The following is a 14046-nucleotide window of genomic DNA, read 5'->3' as shown; positions in this document are numbered from 1 at the left end:
GCCGCTCCGCCGCGGACCTCATCGCCGGCGACGTTTCCGGCCAGGTCCGGCGATGCCACCACCACCACTCGACGCGCGGTCGAGTGGCCGTTCGAACGCGCCTAGCGGCACCTCTTTCCGTGCCCCGTACGCGTTTTCCATCCGTCTCCGGCGTTCGGCCGCCGCGGATAGCCTCGCCGGAGCTGTTCCGGCACCGACGCTAACATGGCGCCCACGTGGCCGCGTCGGGGTCACTGGCAGCTGGGTCCCGCGGGCCCAGTTGACTGGTTGACCGGGTCGATTGTGCTGACTGTGCATGGTTGACCTGACATGTGGGCCCCCTTTCTGTTAATTAGTCTAAAAACATATTTGTAAATAAAAGTAATTAGATTAACCTAAACACGCACTGACACCCGGGGCCCACACCCCTAATTAACCATGTTAGGTTAGTTTAATCCACCGTTAAGCCAACAGAGGCTCACATGTGGGTCCCTTTGGACCCACATGTCAGTTTTGACCTGGTCAGCGAGTCTGTTGACCGCTGACATCATCCCCACGCAATGCTGACGTCATATTCATTTTCTATTAATTTAAATAATTTCAGAATATGTTTTAATCTTTGAAAATTCATAAAAAATAAACCGTAACTCGGATGAAAATGTTTTCTACATGAAAGTTGCTCAGAAAAATCCAACGAATCCGAATACGTGGTCCGTTCATCTGTCACATGACCCTAGCATGCTGAACTTGGAACTTTCCCCCTCTTTTCCTTTTTCTGGAATCCACCTAACGTCGGGAATTCATCCTCAGATGTTTATCCCCTCCGTCTGCAACGTGTAGTACTACGTTAGGTCGACCCTAGTTCTGCTTATCGTCATGTCATGCTTAGCGTTGCATCTGTTTGCTTATATTTACTGTTTCTTCACCCTATTCTCTCCGGTAGACCCCGAGACCGATGCTGCCCCTGTGATCGACTACGTCACCGACGACCCCTCCTTGCCAGAGCTACCAGGCAAGCCCCCCTTTGATCATCCCGATATCGCCCATTCCATTCTATCATGCTTGCATTAGATTTTGCTACTGTTATTGTTTGCTCCTATTCTGATGCATAGCCTGCTTTTGTAACCTGCTCATTGTTACCTACCTGCTTATCCTAAACTGCTTAGTATAGGTTGGTTAGTTATCCACCAGTGACCCCCACCTTGTCCTTGTTGCCCCTGCTTCATCATTGAAGACCCGATCAACGGGATCGAAGACCAGGCCCCGGCACCGCACATCACTATCTCCTTAGTTGCTCGACACTACTAGGTTACTATCGAGTGCCGAGGGTGAGACCTCTACAGCACTTCTGATGTTAAACCTGTAGTGTAGCTATTCGGCCGTGGTCATCGGGGGTGATTCCGCCTTAACCACTTCCGATACGACTCTGTCGTGCAACCCCTCAAGTGTGAACTTCATGGGTGGTTCCTCTTACGTTCACCTTGATGATTACATCAAGTGGAATCCGTCAAGGGTGATTCCTCAGGTTCCCCCCTTGGTGTTAGACACACGGTTACTTTGGTTACTATGACTTTACACTGAACCCTGTTACTAAAGACGGGTCGGCCCTGAGGGGTACCCGCGCGAGCTTAATTGCGAGTGATGTGGAGTCGGGTTGACCTGGAGGGTGCCCGCGAGATAATTATGAGTCGTGGCCGGGCATTCTTAGCCCTTGCCGCAAGTCCTCGAGACGGCGCGACGGGGTCACATCTTTCGTGAGTCTCTGCTTGTTACCGCGTGTTCCTAATCCACTACGATTTGGATATTTGATCCGAGGGGCCTCTGGCCTGATAGCACTAACCATCACGTGGGCATAGTATGGGCGTTCTGCGTCGTATGCATCAGCCGAAGCTTAATAGACGTCAGCGACTGAGCGCGCGCGCCGGGTTGGACTGCGTAAGCACCTACCTTGTTGAAGGAGGTAGCTAGGTCTGCTCACCGGCCGCCCACACAACGTGCAGGAGTTCCCGAGGCGATGGCCCATGACCCCTGGGGGCATAGGTTTAGTCCGGCGTGCCGGCCTCTCTATTAAGCCTAGGTCGGGTTGCGGCGTATTGTTTGGCCGAGGCCGGGCATGACCCAGGAAAGTGTGTCCGGCCGGAGTTAATCGAGCGTGGTGGGTAAGTTGGTGCACCCCTGCAGTGAAGAAAACATCTATCGATAGCCTGCCTACGGTAACGGACACTTGGAGTTGTATCCCGGTCGATACAACTAGAACTGGATACTTGTGATGAGTAACGGATTGTGATGATAACTGGATAGTATGGCTCTGGGATTGCTTTCTCGCAGGGAGTCGAGAAAGGATCTCTGGCCGAGGTTGATAACACTACTACTACTTTACTTTATGCTACTCTTATCTCTTCTGATGCTACAAGATGCTTGGAGCTGCTTGAAGATGCTAGTCTTCGATAGGACTAGGCCTTCTCTCTATTCTGGCATTTCTGCAGCCCAGTCCACATATACAACCTCCCTTTGATAATGTTGCATATGTAGTGTAGATCCTTGCTTGCGAGTACTTTGGATGAGTACTCGCGGTTGCTTTGCTCCCCATTTTCCCCCTTTCTTCTTCTTTCCGGTTGATGCAACCAGATGTCGGAGCCCAGGAGCCAGATGCCACCGCCGATGCCTGCTACTACGTGGAGACCGCTGACGACCAGGAGTAGTTAGGAGGCTCCCAAGCAGGAGGTGTCAGTGTCAAAACCGGCGGATCTCGGGTAGGGGGTCCCTAACTGTGCGTCTAAGGCGGATGGTAACAGGAGGCGGGGGACACAACGTTTACCCAGGTTCGGTCCCCCTCGATGGAGGTAATACCCTACTTCCTGCTTGATTGATCTTGATGATATGAGTATTACAAGAGTTGATCTACCACGAGATCGTAGAGGCTAAACCCTAGAAGCTAGCCTATGGTATGATTGTTGTTGTCCAACGGACTAAACCCTCCGGTTTATATAGACACCGGAGGGGGCTAGGGTTACCTAGAGTCGGTTACAAGGGAGGAGATCTATACATCCGTATTGCCAAGCTTTCCTTCCACGCCAACGAGAGTCCCATCCGGACACGGGACGAAGTCTTCAATCTTGTATCTTCATAGTCCAACAGTCCGGCCAAAGGATATAGTCCGGCTGTCCGAGGACCCCCTAATCCAGGACTCCCTCAGTAGTCCCTGAACCAGGCTTCAATGACGATGAGTCCGGCACGTAGATTGTATTCGGCATTGCAAGGCGGGTTCCTCCTTCGAATACTCCACAGAAGTTTTTGAACACAAGGATAGTGTCCGGCTCTGCAAAAAAAAATTCCACATACCACCGTAGAGAGAATAATATTTCCAAAAATCTAATCTGCTGATAGCTTTTCATAACGTGACGTACTGCCGTGGTCTGGTCATGACGAACCATTTTTCCGAGCCTGCCACTGCACGTGTTGCGAGGCGGTTTTTATTGGCACGTCCTGTCGAAGCAGAGATCGTGTCCCTTTTTTCACGGGATTCTCATCCATACGGGTATGGGTAACCCAATCGTGCCTGTTGGTATGACTCCTCAATTTTAGGCAAGTCCCAAACGGCCACGCGGAGGACGCTTGATATTCATCCTCTTTATAAAGGGGCCTAGGCCTGTCCCCTTCTTCTCGCGCTCAATCGAATCCTTCCCCCACCTCGAGTTCCAACACCCAAGGCTCAGGCCAGGCGCTTCGGACCTACAATCATGTCCGGATCCAACCTTCAAGGTCGGTGGATGCCCTCCTCTGTCACAGAGGAGGACATCAAGAAGCTAAGGAGGCTAGGTATTTGACCGGCGAAATCTCGCATAGGCTGCCTGCTCGAGGGCAGGTCATTCCCACTCCCGAACCTGGCGAGAGTGTCGTATTCGTCTCTCACTTCCTCCGAGGGCTAGGTTTTAGTATAGATCCCTTTGTCAGAGGGCTCATGTTCTACTACGGGCTCGATTTCCATGATCTGGCTCTGGATTCCATCCTTCACATCTTGTCGTTCATCGTCGTGTGTGAAGCCTTCCTCCGCATTACCCCACACTTCGGCTTATGGCTCAAGACCTTCAATGTGGAGCCGAAGATGATTGAGGGGCGACACGCAGAGTGCGGAGGTGCCGTAATAAGCAAAGGCGCCGATGTTCCATGGCCAAAGGGTTCCTTCCCGGAGGTGTCCAGTTTATGGCAACGGGAGTGGTTTTATATCACAGCTCCCCGGAGTACTAAGTGGGTAGCCGCCCCTGCCTTCCGCTCGGGCCCCCCGCCACAACTGGCGTCATGGATCAACAAGGGGCTGGACTGGGGGCGAGTAAATGATGTGCTGACATTGCAGAGTCGCGTCCGAGATCTCCTCGAGAGAGATGTCAGCCTTGTTAAGGTAATGCAAGTCATGCTAGTTCGTCGAGCCCTGCCTTGCAAACGTCGACCTCTCCGTATGTGGGAGTTCAACCCGGAAGGACCGCGAACTATTCAGCACTTCTTTGGCATGACGCTCGAAGAGATGTACAGATCGTTCTTCGGATCACAAATAGAGTGTCCGGACACCTCCGAGGATGCGGGTCTGAACTGCAATCGTCCAGACACTCAAGTAAGTAATTCCGCAGCCAAACACGTTGTCTTTTAATTTATCATAACATCATTCTGAAAAGTCGCCTTTTGACCAGGACTGGATAAAAAAGGCGAAGATGATCAGGTGTCCGGCCCCCTTCCCGAAGGCTCACCGGATCCTGTACTAGCCAGGATGCTTGAGCTTGCGCCTTATCAAGCGCCATCGGGGGAAGATAAAGGGAGGAACAAAGAAGCCGAGAGCGAGCCTCACTCACTATTCATCCAAACCGGGGGAATTAGTGCCTCCGCGAAGGAGGATAACCGGGGGGGAGAATCTAAAATTCCCTCTCCCCAGGGAAGGAAGAGGACCGCCTCTGAAGACTTGGAAGTAATGGTCTCCAAGCGAGGGAAGAAACCTTTGTCAGAGGGTCCTACCCCGGAGGGCATCCTTACCGTACAGTACCCGCAAGGGGACCAGCCCTCCATCGAGCTGTGAGTAAACAAAAGTACTTTCGATAAATATATCCTGCTTCATTTCTTAGAATGATAACCGAGACATATGTCTTGCAGTCCGGATCGTAGCCCTTCTCGACAGAGTTCGTCTTCGGGGGATCTTCTTCCGGAGATGATGGAGAGCAAAACGCCTCCCCATGCCTCCCCGCCTCATGAAGCGGACGACCCTGAAGTGTCGTCACGGAGGGTTTCTCCTGATCTGCCAAGTCCAGAAGGTAACCCTTCGGCCACCCGAAGTCCGGAGTATCCGGTTCCTAAGGAGAGCAACAAAAAGAGTCTGGGACCGTCCGGTGCGCGACCAGACGCACTGATGAATCTTCTGGAGCGAGCGGCTATCTCAGAAGCGCATCGTACGCTAATGGGTATGGTGGTTGAGAGGATTTCATCCGCCGAAAGCGGGTTGCATGAAGCTTTTATGAGCCTGCTGAGGGGCTTTGAGGTACGCAAAGTAATATATATTTTGACGGTACCGCACACGCTAGGTGTGCCCTATGCAGATAGTAGCCCCTGAGACTCTGGTTGCTGTCGAACGAGATGGCAACTAAAGGATCATAGTCCCAGGTAATAACCATGCTGTCTTGACGTGCAGGCGGCCGAGGGTCCGGTGGCTAGCCGGACTGGTGAATTTGCCGAACTGAAGTGGCAACTTGATGCGGTAGATGCCGACATCGTGCTTGTAAACAAGCGGCTTGACGGGGCACAGGGTATGTATTCTCCTATGATCAACCCATATTAAGAGGAGCATGATGCTAGTATCTATAATATGTTGTGACTGCAGATGGAGCTGTCGCCGTGGAGACCCTTCGGGCAGAACTTGCCCGGGCCAAGGAACAAGCCAGGAAGAGTGATGCGGCCGCCCTGAAGGTGGTCGAAGAGCTAAGGGTCGAACAGGCTGCGCATTGCCAGAGCAAAGAGAAAATAGCCAAGATGGCTGTTGAGCTGAAAGATGCCGCCGGCTGGTATGAGCTTCTTGAAAAGGAAAGCCAAGCGAAGGCGGCGGACCTGAAGGAGGCCATGGAAGCGGCCAAGGAAACCCGCTCGCAAGTCAGAGCAGCGAAGGAGGAACTCCGTCATGCCGGAGATATCGCGGCTGGGAAGCCCTTTTAGTTGTGGACGAGGTTTGGAGACCCGAAGTATGCCCCTCTGGATAAATTATGGAGTTTTGCAGACGCGTACTTGGATTTAGCAGCGAGTGCCGCTGATGCGACCAAGTTTTTCAAAGATCAGAAAGATCATGTAGTAGAAAGGTTGTTCTGGTCATAGTTCAGCACTCCAACGCGTCTGTTGCTGTTAAATGAACAAATGGCCGAGTGGGCCAAGCTCCATAGGTTGTCCGGACTTGCTATGAGGTCAGTCGTGGATCACCTTTGGCCAGAGGGACCAAAGCCGAATAGTTATTTTGGCTTAGTGCAACAATTCCTTGGTGCTGTGCCGCATATCGACGCCGTGAAGAGGTCGGCGTGCATAGAGGGTGCACGGATGGCTCTTGCCCATGTCAAGACATACTGGGCAGAGATGGAGGCCACCGCTATTGCAACCTGAGGCCCGGCCGAGCACTATTTTGAAGAAGTCCTAGAAGGCGCTCGTGTTATAGAGGCTCAGTGCTCGAAGAGTATCATGTTCAAGTGACATGTATCCCGATTGTAAAAACAATGCTATTAAATTATAAAGGTTGTGTTTATACTTTTGCCTGAAAGTATTATGATGCCTCCTGTGCGGCCGTTTATGTATATATGTATATAACCTGAAAGTTTGCAGTCGTCGGCTTCAGCCCCCACGCATATAATGCGGGGGTGTTTGCAAAAATGCGTATTCACACTTGATCCAACGTCTTGGTCCATTAAGGAGGTGATGGCGCAGCGAACGAGGCAATCGGACTATATTGCTTTAACACTTTCACTTAGCCATAAGAGTTTGACGGTGGGACTACTATATAGCCCCTGGTACCTCCGCGCTCATCCGAATACGGGGCGCGTACATACATGACCGGGAAACGGCCCTTCGTTAATGCGGAGGAATCCCGAAGATTCCGCTAAGTCATCGAGTGGTTGACCAGTCTCGTGCTTTATCATGACAGTCAGTTTTCAGCTTTCTCTACTGAGGTGCTCATCCGGATGAACCAGGGCACAATCGCAGTAGTTCTCCCGGTGCCACCTTAGCCGATAGAGCGGAACGTAAGGTAGCAAAACGCGGGAGCCGGGCAAACCCAACATTTGACCAAAGACATGATTCGGAGCTGATGCATATAAGGCCAAACTCACGACGCCGAACACTCCCTAAGGTATTCGGTCTTTACAACATATACCGGGCTGAATAACGCCCTTGATAATGATCCCTGAGTGTCCAGGTACGTGCATCATTCTGACGTGGTGAAATGCCAATAACGTCAGCATCGCTCTCGGTTATGCTGAGTATCCAGAGGATGTGAAGCAACAAGAGACAGTAAAAAAGGTTTACGCAGGGTCTTAATCTAAAAAGAAACCTTTGAGCGGGGCCCTGCTGCACGTCTGCGCCTGTGTCTCCATTGTGCCGTATCCTGGAAGGGTGTAGCACGATTACCATCTGTAAAAGAGAAGAACTTAGGTGAAAGTTATCGTGCGAAAAATCGGTTATTCTCAATAAACCATTAAAAATCAAGATAAGTAAGGTCGAGCCAAACTGTAGTCCTTTTACATGCGGGAAGCCCCTGGTACCGCCTATGAGGGTAAATCCATTGAACCAATCTTAGGTATATCCAAGCTGTTACAGCTAGTGATGCGCCGGACTCGTCTAGCCGTGTCCGCGGTCTTGACGACCGATCATTTGTTCTGGTTGGAGAGGTCGTTTAGTGTTCAGCTGCTAAAGCCGCCACACGTTCTTCCGCGCGTAAGGAACGCTCGATATTTTCGCTAATTGTGATGAGGCCACGTGGACCGGGCATCTTAAGCTTAAGAGAAGCGTAATGCGGTACTGCATTAAAACAAGCAAAAGTTGTTCTTCCGAGTAGTGCTTGATAGCCGCTTCGGAATGGAGCGATGTCAAAGGTTAACTTTTCGCTTCGGAAGTTGCCGGGAGAACCGAATACAACCTCTAGTACTAGAGAGCCCGTACAATGGGCCTCTAGGCCTGGCATTACTCCTTTAAAGGTAGTATTACTGTGGCTGATTCTTGTCGGGTCTATCCCCATTTGGTGGACTGTGTCCTGATATATCAGATTAAGACTACTGTCGCCGTCCATAAGGACTCGTGTGAGATGGTATCCGTTGATTATTGGGTCTAACACCAAGGCGGCCCATCCTCCGTGCCGGATACTTGTCAGGTGATCCCTGCGATCAAAAGTGATCGGGCAGGCCGACCAGGGGTTGAACTTAGGGGTGACGGGCCCTACGGCGCGTGTGTCTCGGAGTGCATGTTTGCTTCTCCTCTTCGTCACGTGAATCATGTTCACTGTTTTGACCTCTGGTGGGAATTTTTTCTGTCCCCCAGTGCTTTGCTGGCGAGGCTCGTCCTCGTCTTCACTTGGTGTCTCCCTCCCCTTGTGTTCGGCGTTTAGCTTACCGGCCTGCTTGAAGACCCAGCATTCTCTATGGGTGTGATTTGCAGGTTTATCGGAGGTGCCATGAATCTGACATAATTTGTCTAGAATCTTGTTTAGGCTGGACGGTCCATCTCTGCTGCCTTTGAAGGGATTTTCCGCTGACCGGGTCGAGAGCCCCTGAATCCGGCGTTTACCGCCGTGTTGTCTGGGCTGTCTCCGTTATTTCGACGCTTGCTTTTACTGCGTCGTGGTTTTCCATTGCCATCCCTGACTTCGGATGTGCCTGGGTCGCTGGTGCTACTACGGGCTAGCCAGCTATCTTCGCCCGTGCAAAAGTGGGTCATGAGGCTTGTTAGGGCTGCCATTGTTCTCGGTTTTTCTTGGCCGAGGTGTCTGGCGAGCCATTGGTCTCGGACGCTGTGTTTGAAAGCTGCTAAGGCTTCGGCGTCCGGGCAGTCGACGATTTGGTTCTTCTTAGTGAGAAATCTGTTCCAAAGCTTTCGGGCTGACTCTCCGAGCTGTTGAATTATATGACTTAAATTGTCTGCATCCGGAGGTCAGACATAGGTCCCTTGAAAATTAGCCCTAAAAGCATCCTCAAGCTCCTCCCAACTTCTAATTGAATTTTTGGGGAGGCTCTTCAGCCAGTGCCGAGCTGGTCCTTTCAGCTTGAGGGGCAAGTATTTGATGGCGTGGAGATCGTCTCCGCGAGCCATATGAATATGGAGGATGAAGTCCTCAATCTAGACCCCAGGGTCTATTGTTCCGTCGTACGCCTCTATGTTCATGGGTTTGAACCCTTCTGGAAATTCGTGATCCAGCACCTCATCGGTGAAACATAGGGGGTGTGCGGCACCCCTGTATTTGGATGTGTCATGGCGTTCTGACGGTTGTAGTGTTCGGTTTTGGTTGTGCGCTGGAGCGCGCTTCCTAGATCCGTAGATGGATCTGGTCACGCCGGCCTTCTGATGCAAGTCCTCGCGTGAATTGTGTGCTGACTTATGTGCGGCCTTGTTAGCCGCTCTATCGCGGCCACGAGGTGGTCGATCTGACCGGTCGGCCGTTTTGTTTTTCGGCTGTGTGGGCTCTAAGGCCTCATCATCGAATTCAGGCAACAGCTTGCGCTTTGGATAGCTCTTTGTGTGGTAACTACCACCATACTTTTCTTCAGTGTCGAGCACTTTGTTCCATCTAATGTTCAGCGTATTCTGCGCGACCTTAAGCCTTTGCTTCTGCTTCTTCAGACTCCTCGCGGTGGCAATAAGCCTTCTACGGAGGTTTTCTTGTTCCAAGTGCCTTTCCGGGATGGTGTGTGCATCCTCGTCCGGACTGTTTTCCTCTCCGGAGAGAGATTGACGAGCTTTATCCTCGGCGTCGCCGTGTTCGGACAGCGGATCCGTACTACATTCGTCGTTCGCTGGTTCATCCTGCTCTATCGTTGGGTCAATGTGGTCGTCGTTTCCTCTGGAGTCGACTGGGGTGTTATTTTCTCTTGCGCTGTTATCGCTGTTTTTGCCGAGGCGGGATTTGGAGCGGTGCCTACGCCGTCGCTTTGGTTGCTTCTCGAGGGAGCTATCCTTCGCTGCCTCCTTCCGTTCCTCGTCATTGTTTTCTTTGGGTGTATCCACCATATATATATATCATGTGATGAAGTGGCTGTCCAGCGCCCTGTGGGCGGTGGTTCCTGTTCGTCTCCTGCATCGTCGTCCATACCGTCGATGTCTTCGGAGTCGAAGTCAAGCATGTCGGTTAAATCGTCGACAGTGGCTACTAAGTGGGTGGTGGGTGGGGAGCGAATTTCTTCGTCGTCCGCATCCCATTATAGCCGGACATAGTTCGGCCAAGGTTCTCCTGACAAGGAGAGAGACCTTAGTGAATTTAGCACATCGCCAAAAGGCGAGTGCTGAAAGATATCCGCGGAGGTAAACTCCATGATCGGTGCCCAATCGGATTCGATAGGCGCGAGCGCGAGCGGCTCGGAGCCCGTGGTCGGGGACGAATCCAAAGGTTCGGCGACACGGCTCTCGTAGGAGGTGAAGTCAGTATTCGGCTCTATCGCCACTGAGAGTGCGGCCCCCCTGGCGAGGTCCATCCACCCGTCCTCGGATGGCGTAGATTGTTCCGGATAGAGGGTCAGAGTAGTTGCAGGTGTGATCTCCCGAACACTGTCCGATGGCAGAGCTAAGTCATGCCCGTCGTGATTGTGCGGCGCACCTGGCATGGGCTCGAGTCCGTCGAAGATCAAGTCTCCGCGGATGTCGGCAGTATAGTTCAAGTTTCCGAACCTGACCTGATGGCCAGGGGCGTAGCTTTCGATCTGCTCCAGATGGCCAAGCGAGTTGGCCCGCAGTACGAAGCCGCCGAATACGAAGATCTGTCCGGGGAGGAAAACCTCACCCTGGATCGCATCGTTGCCGATGATCGAAGGAGCCATCAAGCCTTATGGTGACGGCATAGTGGAACTCTCAATGAAAGCACCAATGTCGGTGTCAAAACCGGCGGATCTCGGGTAGGGGGTCCCTAACTGTGCGTCTAAGGCGGATGGTAACAGGAGGCGGGGGACACAATGTTTCCCCAGGTTCGGGCCCTCTCGATGGAGGTAATACCCTACTTCCTGCTTGATTGATCTTGATGATATGAGTATTACAAGAGTTGATCTACCACGAGATCATAGAGGCTAAACCCTAGAAGCTAGCCTATGGTATGATTGTTGTTGTCCTATGGACTAAACCCTCTGGTTTATATAGACACCGGAGGGGGCTAGGGTTACACAGAGTCGGTTACAAGGGAGGAGATCTATACATCCGTATTGCCAAGCTTGCCTTGCATGCCAAGGAGAGTCCCATCCGGACACGGGACAAAGTCTTCAATCTTGTATCTTCATAGTCCAACAGTCCGGCCAAAGGATATAGTCCGGCTGTCCGAGGACCCCCTAATCCAGGACTCCCTTAGGAGGCCTTGCCTTTTCGATCATAGATGCTTTTGTGCTAGCCTTCTTAAGGCAAACTTGTCTAACTTATGTCTGTACTCAGATGTTGTCGCTTCCGCTGACTCTTGTGTTTTCGAGCTTATGTATTCGAGCCCTCGAGGCCCCTGGCTTGTAATATAAAGCCTGTATTATTTTCAATTTGTGTCTAGAGTTGTGTTGTGATATCTTCCCGTGAGTCCTTGATCTTGATCGTACACATTTGCGTGTATGATTAGTGTACGATTGGATCGAGGGCGTCACAAGTTGGTATTAGAGCCGACTGCCTGTATGTAGCCCCCTTTCCAACTCCTTGGCCGAAGTTGAGTCTAGTCACTGAAAAACTTTTACTAACATGGCTGTGTGGCTTACGGGCCCATGTCACCAATTGGATGGTATTAGGATCTTTTACTCCTCGTCTATACTCTGGGACTCTGATCTCTCTTCCATTCGGGTTAAACGAATTTACTAACTCTAACATTAGGATCCCGTGACCACATTCACCCCAAAGTTGGATAAGCCATAGTTCTTAGAATAGTATTCTGAATAGTACACACACTCTCGTGTTGACTACGAAGTGGTATCCATCGTACCTCTTTCATTGTGCATGTTTCATCATGAATGATCCTTGTCTTTGCAAATGCTCAATGCTAAACTACCCCTGTTACATGTTAGCAGGATGGTTAGACCCGCTGGTCGTGGCCGTGGTGCCAACGATCCACCACCGCCCGAATTCTTTGCTGGAATGATGCAACAATTTGAGCTGAACCGCCAGTTCATGGAAGGAATGATGGCTTAGTTTCCTCGTCCGAACATGAATCAACAACCAACCCCAGTAACTTTGCAGGACTTCATGCGCCTCAACCCAACTATCTACCGTAGCTCAACCCAACCCCTTGATGCTGACGTCTGGCTCCGCGACATCATGTATGAAATGGAGTCTGCTAGTGTGGCCCCTGCTAGCTATGTCACCTTTGCATCATTCTTCCTGAAGGGTCCCGCTGCTCAATGGTGGGACAGCCACAGGCGTACCCTACCTGCTGGAACTGTCATCACTTGGCTGGATTTCCAAGCCGCCTTCCATGCCCGTTTCATTCCTCAGGGAATCATGGACAGGAAGAAGCGAGATTTCCGCAACCTCACCCAAGGCAACAAGTCTGTAGATGCTTATCAGCGGGAATTTCTTGACTTGTCTCGTTATGCTGAAGAAGACATTGCAACTGATGCTCGTAAGCAAGAGAGGTTTCGTGATGGACTTCACCCTGATATTAAGCTAGCACTACTCGTTCATGACTTTGCCGACTTCGCCACCTTGGTGAACAAGGCTATTTAGGTTGAGACTGGTCTTCTGGAACACCAGGGATCCCTCAGGCGCAGCCGTGATGCTGGCTCATCTTCGGGCGCGTTAGCGCAGAAGCGTCGGATATGGATTCCCCACAACATGTATCGTCCAACTGCACCTGCACCAAGACAGTCCTATGCTACACCTCGTCTTTCCCCTCCACCGCAGAGGCAGCCCCTTCGGGCTGTACCAGCCCAAGCTTCTGCTCCCAACCCCAATGATGGTCTGTGCTTCAAGTGTGGCCTTCCAGGTCACCGTTCCAGGAAATGCCCTCAGAATCAGAATCAGCTGGCTCTGCCTTCAACTAGTCGTAACAATCAGCCCCATAACAACAATGCCAGACCTTATGGTCGTGGACAGGCTAATCATGTTGATCTGAATGAAGCTCAAGACCAGCCTACCACTATGATGGGTACTCTTCTCGTTAATTTAGTACCGGCTTCTATTTTATTCGATTCAGGAGCATCACATTCATTCATGTCAGAAAATTTTGCTTACGCACATGACTTTCGATGCGAGCCCATGAACACTCCGATAGTGGTACGCACCCCTGCGGGTCAGTGTCAAACTACCATGATTGGTCGCGACGTCCCTGTTGAAATTGAAGGGTTGGAATTTCATGTTTCTCCCATTATTCTAGAGTCTTCCAATATTGACCTCATTTTGGGAATGGAATGGTTGAAAGCGCATACTGCCTCTATCGTTTGCGCCACCAACGTCGTTCACCTCCTACATCCTTCCGATGAGATAGTAACCTACCATGCTCAGCTTGTTCAAAACGCTGAAGCACGACTTTATGCTTTGAATACATTGAACGCAACACCTCTTGAGGGAATTGAAAAGATTCCAGTCGTTCGCGACTTCCAAGACGTATTTCCAGAGGAACTTCCAGGAATACCCCCTGCCCGGGCCGTCGAGTTCGTCATCGACTTGAAACCAGGCACCGTTCCTATTGCCAAACGACCCTACAAGATGCCACCTCATGAGCTCCTTGAACTTAAGGAGGAAATCGACAAATCTCTTCGCAAGGGTTTCATTCGTCCAAGTTCCTATGCTTGGGGAGCACCTTCTCTCTTCGACAAGAAGAAGGACGGAATGAACCGTTTGGTCCAAGACTACCGTCCTATCAACCAAGCTACAATACAGAACAAATACCCCCTT

The 14046-nt window shown here is 51.2% G+C and overlaps 1 protein-coding gene across 1 annotated transcript; it reads left to right on the top strand.

The window, feature by feature from the left end:
- The first annotated feature begins 12396 nt into the window (after window positions 1-12396).
- Window positions 12397-12876, top strand: LOC141026077 (uncharacterized). Its single transcript, XM_073502041.1, has one exon. It carries the CDS (start codon window positions 12397-12399, stop codon window positions 12874-12876), a length of 480 nt encoding a protein of 159 aa, XP_073358142.1.
- Window positions 12877-14046: the final 1170 nt, after the last annotated feature.

The sequence above is a fragment of the Aegilops tauschii genome, chromosome 6 (assembly GCF_002575655.3).
Source record: "Aegilops tauschii subsp. strangulata cultivar AL8/78 chromosome 6, Aet v6.0, whole genome shotgun sequence".
Classification (NCBI taxonomy): Eukaryota; Viridiplantae; Streptophyta; class Magnoliopsida; order Poales; family Poaceae; genus Aegilops; species Aegilops tauschii.
The sequence above is the reverse complement of the archived record's forward strand: the minus strand, read 5'-3'. Positions and strand labels throughout refer to the sequence as shown.